The following is a 7,898-nucleotide window of genomic DNA, read 5'->3' as shown; positions in this document are numbered from 1 at the left end:
GCAGCCACTCCCGGTCTCCGGCCTCAAGCTCGAGAGGACCATGTGACTCTCCTGGGGCCAGTCACGTGACGCGCGGATCCTGGGTGGGAGGGGTTCGCAGAGGGGTCCGGACTGGCAGTAAAGGAGGAAGATGGCGGGGTGCAGGGGGTCCCTGTGCTGCTGCTGCCGGTGGTGTTGCTGCTGCGGTGAGCGTGAGACCCGCACCCCCGAGGAGCTGGTAAGCAGCGGGCGGAGCCGGGCTGAGGAGGGGGCGGTTGCTGAGGGATGGCGAGAGGCGTTGCCGGGGGTGGGGCCGGGCTGAGCTGGGCCCGCAGGTGGCAGCGGGTGGGGCCTGGGGACCGCAGCCTGGGCTCTCGAAACATCTGCCCGGCTTCACGTGCCCAAGTCTAGGATCTTTTCTCACAACCCCTCACTGGAAGGTGAGGGAGAATTCAGGCCAGCTCCAGTTAATCCCATCCATATTTTCTTTTATTTCCATCTGAAAGGAGTTTTGAATGAAACATGCGTTTTCAGAATGAGCCCCTTCACTGGACTTCGTGCTTATCATGCAGCTGGCTCAGTTTTTCCAGCCCTGTCTCACTCTGCCCCTCACCCTTTCTGGGTCACCGACAATCCAGCTTCCCTGTGCAAAGCACCCTGGGAAAACTCAAGTTGCTGTGTCCCCAAGTTGACAGATCTCTTCTGATTTAAGATTCCGCATATTGTCAGATAGAACCTGATTTTTTTTCTCCATAAGCTGGCAAGGGGCATCTTTGACTTGTCCTGGAGACAAGAGTTGTGATTTGCAGAACGTATCGATAGAAATGAAGAGCTCAGCTGGGTGGCTGTAGATCCCCACCCACGTCACACCCCTCCCAAAAGTGTTCTTTTGAGGTCTCGTTCCCATTTGATGATAATGGCTCCAGATGTCTTAGAAACTAGCAACGGATTTCAGTAAATACTTCTGCCTCTTTCCACTTTTAACCGTTAAAAGGATCTTCCTTCTGTGGATCTGTTTTTCTAGACCATCCTTGGAGAAACGCAGGAGGAGGATGATGAGATCCTTCCAAGGAAAGACTATGAGGTGAGATTCTTAGATGCTTCTTGGGTGACCGCAGAAACAAGTGACCTTGTCACTTCAGACCAAGGCATTAGGATTCCACCCAGAGATGCTCTTGACCTTCTCTCTGAGGGAGTGAGTGGGTAAGAGGTAACTTCCCTTTGGGAAAGGGTCTGTTCAACAAACCCTTTTTTCACCTGAACCCCAAAACAGTGTCTGGGTGTGTCTCCGTGGTTTCACAGACGTCTGGCACCTTAAGGTGGATAAAGTACGTGTTTGCCATAGAACTATTTGCTTTTACCATAGAGACCCAGAGTCAAAGCCACTGATAGAGTGTGCTCATAACAGGTGTGGGCCGGGGGACCTTGCTTCTCTTGTGAGAGAACTTCGTTTTCAGATGATTGTTTTGTGTGCAAGCAGCTTCCTCTTTGAAATGTTCTTGATTATAGTTCCCACTTTCAAGTATGGGACTCCTAGAGAGAGTGTGTGTTTAGTAAGGCCAACGCTGCTGGCGTGAAACTTAACATGGGTGTCTTTTTAGCATTTAATCAGCTCATGATGACATTTCTGTGACTTCTGAAAAGACAAAAACAAGCTGTGGTTGTGATAGAGAATTCTTAAACTGTTTACAAAAAGAAGCCAGAGAAAAACTCACAACCCCACTCATTAATAGATGACTAATAAACCTTGCTCAATATCCTTTTCCATGGTTGCATACATGCTTTTTTTAGTAACAAAAGTGAGATTTTATTAAATATACTGTTTTAACATGCTTTCCCCCTGCTTTTTTTTTTGTATTTTTTTGTACAACCATTTTTGTATCACTAGATACTTTTCTATAATATCTTTTAAAGTAGGGGAATAGTATTTTATTGTGCCACAGTTTATTTCATCTGACTATTCTGATGAACTTCACAGTCCTGACCATGCTTTTGTGTTCATCCTTAATTTCTTCCTTAGGATTGATTCCAAGAAGTGGAATTAATCATGTATGTTGAATGCTTTTGTTTTTAATGTAGACTTTAAAAATTCAGTATTCTAGAGCAATAACATACCCAGACTAATTTTCTTTTTTATGTTTCATCTTTTGCTGTAGAATTTAGTGTAACTATTACAATTTGTAGTGTAGCATGGAATTTTTTTAAAACTTTTGTTATAGAGAATTTCAAACATGTGCACAAATGGACAGAATAGTCTATTGGAACCCCCCGTATTCCTCACACAGCTTCAGCAGTCATTCAGCTCATGCCCAGCCTTGTTTCATCTATGCTCCTGGCAACTTCCCCCTTCTCATGTTATTTTGAAGGAAATTCTATACATCACATCATTTCACCCATAAATAAACAATGTGCATCTGCAGAGGATAGGGACTTTTTTTTAGCATAACAATACCAACTAAGAAATTAACAATAATTCCTTGATGTCAAATATCCAGTGTTCACATTTTCTGATTGTCTTATAAATGTGATGTGTGCAGTCACGCATTGCTTAATGATGGGGATACATTCTGAGAAGTGCCTCGTCAGGAGATTTTGTTGTTGTGCAGCTACAGAGTGTCCTTACACAAACCTAGATGGTATAGCCTACGGTACGCCTAGGCTATGTGGTGTTAATCTTATAGGACTGTGGCCGTATATGCAGTCCGTCTTAGCTGAAACATCATTATACAGCACATGAGTGTATTTTTTTTAATAGTTTGTTTGAATTAAGTTCCAACTAAGGTCCTCACTTTGCATTTATTTGATATGTCGTTTAAATCTCTTTTAATCTGAAGGTTCCTCCTTCATCGTCTTTTTTTTCCTTGCAATTTACTTGACACGGTGATTTCAGAATTTGCCAATTACAACAGCACGCTAGTTTAATATGCTACTCTGATGGGAGTATTTTTAATGAATCTCAAACTATCCACTGATGTATTTGCTCATATTTCTTGGATATTTGTTTGCTTGTACATAGTTGAGAGGTTTTTGAGATTAGTACGGATAAGCTCCATACTGTGCTGTCACCGTGACTCCCTCATTGAACCCGGTGATGTCACCCTGACTGTGTAACCACGGCTGACGCTCTCGTAGCCTCCATCCTCCGTCCTACTCCTGCAAGATCACCGTGGCTTCCCTGCTCCATTGACCCTACTGTTCTCAAGCCTTCTTCACTCCTTTCACTAAGTCATTCTTATATTTATAATGCATTTACTTCCCGTTGATATGCGTATTGATGTAAATCTTATGGGTTAATATCCTTGCATGTGAGTCATTAATACTTCTCAGTTAACCATCTTTGTGTATAAGCTTCTTGAAAGTGTTTGCTTTGTGTAAGAGCAAATTCAGCTAGGCACTTTCTCAGAAAAATCTGCTCAGATTTTATTTATTAGGGATCAACTAGAAAACCCTTCTGCTGAAAATCTTTCTAAAGTGTGCTCCTTCTTCTTGCCTTTTTAAGAGTTCATTGCACATCCTTGACTCTTTCTTTGATAAGTTGGGAGTCTTTCAAGATGTTAGAATCCCCTTTCAACATCCATTCTCATTATAGGTGGTTTGAATAATAATAACTCCCTATCTGGAGAGGGCCCTTACCAAACAGTGACGTTTCCAGGTCACAGAGTCTGTATTGCTCTTTTGAGTTAGGAAGAGGCGGCCCCCCTCCCACCCCCCGAGAGCAGAGGATAGAATGAAAGGCCTCCCCCTATGGCCATAGCAATGCCCCTAGCTCACAGCCCATTGAAGGTGCTTTTTGTGTGCACGCTAAGGTGCCCTTCCTGGTTGAATTTGGGCTGCATTTCAGCCCCTGCTTGCCCCCACGGCCAGGTGTCTTTTTGCTCATAACCATGGGCAGCAGCCCTGCAGGACACCTATACAAATTTTATTTTTTTAAAAAGAGTTATTAGACCCCCAAACCAAAGAGCAACATATACAGCAGAAATAAAAGGAAGTTAGTCATAGCAAAGGAGAAGTAGCAATATCTGGTTTCAATAACAGATCATAGAGTCCATTGGTACATATTTACAACTAATTATTTAAAAAAATATTTAAAAAAGGAAAATCTGATTGACGTTCTGGTGCTGCAGTTATCCCTAAATGTCCCTTTTCACAGCTTTATTGAGTTATAATCTACATTCTATACAATTTACCCGTTTAAAGTGTACCATGCAATGGTTTTTAGTATATTTATAGCATTGTACAACCATCTCCAAATCGATTTTAGAACATTTTCATCACCCGAAAAGAAACCGCATGCTCATTAGCAGTCACTGCGCTTTCCCCTTGCTCCTGACCCTAGTCAACCATTAATCTCCTTTCTGTCTCTGTAGATTTGCCTATTCTGGACATCTAAAAACCTTTTAAATATTTGTTGAGTCATAGTACTAATAAACAAAACCATCAAGCAAATAGTTGACCAGTAATTTCTATACATATTTGGTATGAAAGATATTCATGTTTTTCAACATTTTTGTGTGTGTGTGAGGAAGATTGGCTCAGAGCTAACATCCGTTGCCAATCTTCCTCTATTTGCTTGAGGAAGATTGGCCCTGAGCTAACATCTATGCCATTCTTCCTCTATTTTGTATGTGGGACGCCACCACAGCATGGCTTGATGAGTGGTGTGTAGGTCCAGCCCGGGATCCAGACCCATGACCCCCAGGCTGCTGAAGCAGAGCACACAAACTTAACCACTACCCCACCGGGCTGGTCCCTTGACATTTTTATGTATGTAAAATAAATGTATGTATGTACTTAATTGTTCATGGATGAGTCTAATTTCCCAGCAGAAATATTTTTTACTGATTGTGGCCTTTTGTTTTGCAATCAGAAAAAAAATAATTTTTTCAAATATTAAAACTACACCGTGTTTGCTACGAGAATTTCAAGCAACACCCAGATGTGAACACCTCCTAAAACACCACCTGAAAGAGAACCACTCTTAGCAGTTTTCCCAGATGTTTTGCATTGTATGCTGACATACAGATAATCTCAATTTTGTTTAATCAAAATGGGATCATATTATATATTTTATTCTGCAGCTGGCTTTATTTATTGATTTCTTTTGCATCTTACTTTTTTGACTTAATAATTTTTGCACATTTTTCACGTTTTTCTGTGTAGATCTATCATAATTATTTTTCTGCCACATAGTCTTCCATATTTGGAGGTAAGATAATTGATTTAATCAGTCACCTGTTGATACTCCAGGACCCTTGTAAAAATAGCATTTGGACTTTGGATAGTGGTATAGATGGAATCACTTATCACATTTGCACTTGTGTTTGCTAACTGTTAACTCTTGCCTGGGAGTCTGGCCACCGGGCCAGTGTCCCCCTTGTCCACGAGCTGACACGCAGGTAGCAACAGGCTGTAGGCAGGAGAGAGCACACAGCAGACCACCTTCCTGTGTTGCCAGACTGCTGCTTCTCTTACCAGACATAGAAATAAAATTATTTCCTTTGAATTGTTTCTCGAAATGTCTCTGGCACACCTGCAGATTGTTTGCAGCATAGCTGTGTTCTGTGAAGCATAGTATAAGGAGCACTGGCGTGGATGTAGTTTTAGGAGCTGGGCTGAATCTGTGCCTCTCCCTAACATAAACTGGAAGTTGTTTTCGAGCAGTCTCCATAGGAGCTTGTCTCGTGACCACCCTCTTTTTCATAGAAGCTAACCACAGAAGATACTTGGAATGAATTGACTTTCTAAGTTAGTTTGGTTCTGGTTAATTGAAGCTTTTATTCATCTAATGGAGTGAGTTGGGTCCTACCGGGGATAGCCGAAGGTCTTTTAATGTTTTGCAGAAACAGGATGTTTAAAAACATGTAATTTAAAACTTGTCCCAAAGCATGAAGTGTGAGCCTAAAGCGGTGCTGCCGAAAGGTTGATGTACGAACAAAACAGCGCAGACGCTGGTGCTCAGGCCTGCGGGTTGGAGAGCCTGCGTCTCCACCAGGCCCCTCTCGGGTGCTGCAGCTGCTGCTGCTCTGCCCGGCCACACTTCGAGGAGCAGCAGCCGGGAGTTTTCTCTCTTTCTAGGTTTTAGTAAATCTCCCTATCTGGTTGTGATGTTTTTTACTCACCTGTCTCTCTTTCAGAGTTTGGATTATGATCGCTGTATCAATGACCCTTACCTGGAAGTTTTGGAGACCATGGATAATAAGGTGAGTCCCTTATTGATTTCTTGGGACCGACTAAGCTTAAGGCAGCTTTTATTTTTCTCTGTTCTAAATACTCTAGTACATATCCTTGTAACCCATGGCCTTTTAACCCCTTTCATGAAATATCAACATTTATCCCTTCGACCTTCCCCCTGCCAGCCAGAGTACCCAGTGTCAGGGCACGTGGCCTGGCCCCTTAGAGGTCATCATTCTTGCGTTGTACAGCACCTGCTGTCCCAGCCATCATCTTCACCAGGCTTGCTGTCCGGGGGGAGTTCAGCCTAAAACTGGTTGGTCAGGATATGTTCCTACCCTGCTGCCAACATAACCCTGTACCAAACTGACTCATTCTTTTCCTTTGTGAACAGAAAGGCCGCAGGTATGAGGCAGTGAAGTGGATGGTGGTGTTTGGCATTGGAGTCTGCACTGGGCTGGTGAGTAGGCGGGGCATGGGGAGACGGCGGGCCAAGGGGTGGGAGGGTCAGAGGGCAAGCTCCAGCCTGGCAAATAAGTTGTTTGTCATTATAACAGACTGCTTTTTCTTTTTTTCTTTTTAAAATTTAAGAATCCTGACACTGTTTTTCCTGCTTCACTTGCTTTTGCTTTATGAGATTGAACGTGAGCCGTGAACTGTAGTGCTCTTTACGGCACTCAAAGGCTTGGTCAAGACCTATGTCTTATGATACGGTGTGGTCCCATCAGGCAGATACGTAGTGGGGAGACTACGTACTGGATCTGGAGGTCGCTCAGTAGGGAGAAAGCAAAGGAATGGGAACAGAGCTGTGAACATCGCCCGTGAGCACAGCGTGCCAGTAAACAGGACACTGTAGATCTCAGTGGGTTTATTGTGCTCTCTTGGGCTTCTTCCCTGCGCATTGCTCATTCTGTCTAGAAGGTAAAGCCGGCAGTCGTGGGTAGAAGAATATGCCTGAATGCACAGGGGTCAGCACGTTCACAGATGAATCACAGACAAGAAAAGATGATGAAACGTGAGCACAAGGTCTGGTCCATAACTGCTGACTTACACAGTTAAACCTGGAGAAGAGAAGCTGGAAAAGTTAGCAGAGAGGCAAGATGATGCATGTCATGTCTGATTTTCCATCAATATGCTGTTAGACGAGGGGGATCTCTCAGTCCATTGGGGCTGCCGTAACAAAAATACCATAGCCTGGGGGGCTTAAGCAACAGACATTTATTTCTCACAGTTCTGGAGGCCAGGAAGTTCAAGATCAAGGTGCCAACAGACTTGTGTCTGGAAAGGGCCCGCTTCTTGGTTCATAGATGACTGCCTTTTCACTGTGTCTTCACATGGCAAAAGGGGGCAGGAGGGCTCTCTGGGGCCTCTTTTATAAGAGCCCTAATCCTATTCTTGGGGGCTCTACCCTCATGACCGAATCACCTCCCCAAGGCCCCGCCTCCTAACACCATCACCTTGGGGGTTAGAATTTCAACATACGAATTTTAGGGGGACACAAACATTCACTCCATACCAGGGGTTATATATGTTCCTAAGCAGCAGCCTGTTTAGCGCTCTTCTCTAGAATTGACCACAAGTCTCACACTTAACTCTGCATGATGTACCTATAAAATGTAAACAAGTATTTAATGTGATCTGGCCACAAAGGCCGACCACAATTTTTATTTTCATGGCACTTGTCAGATTTTTACTGTGGTCAATTCAGAGGTCAAGGAACATCCTACTGGTTAAGACTAATATTATTA

At 43.5% G+C, this 7,898-nt stretch overlaps 1 protein-coding gene across 2 annotated transcripts in view; it reads left to right on the top strand.

The window, feature by feature from the left end:
• Window positions 1-77: 77 nt before the first annotated feature.
• Window positions 78-7,898, top strand: part of CLCN6 (chloride voltage-gated channel 6) — a 30,657-nt gene continuing 22,836 nt past the window's right edge. For both annotated transcript variants that reach the window (XR_002806313.2, XM_001491741.7), the window contains exons 1-4: window positions 78-217; window positions 1,004-1,063; window positions 6,114-6,179; window positions 6,545-6,610. Coding sequence is in view for 1 of the 2 variants with exons in the window: in XM_001491741.7 (XP_001491791.3) it covers window positions 131-217; window positions 1,004-1,063; window positions 6,114-6,179; window positions 6,545-6,610 (279 nt within the window). In the remaining variant the exon portion in view is untranslated. The remainder of the gene's footprint in view (window positions 218-1,003; window positions 1,064-6,113; window positions 6,180-6,544; window positions 6,611-7,898) is intronic.

The sequence above is a fragment of the Equus caballus genome, chromosome 2 (genome assembly GCF_041296265.1).
Source record: "Equus caballus isolate H_3958 breed thoroughbred chromosome 2, TB-T2T, whole genome shotgun sequence".
NCBI classification, from domain to species: Eukaryota; Metazoa; Chordata; class Mammalia; order Perissodactyla; family Equidae; genus Equus; species Equus caballus.
The sequence above is the reverse complement of the archived record's forward strand: the minus strand, read 5'-3'. Positions and strand labels throughout refer to the sequence as shown.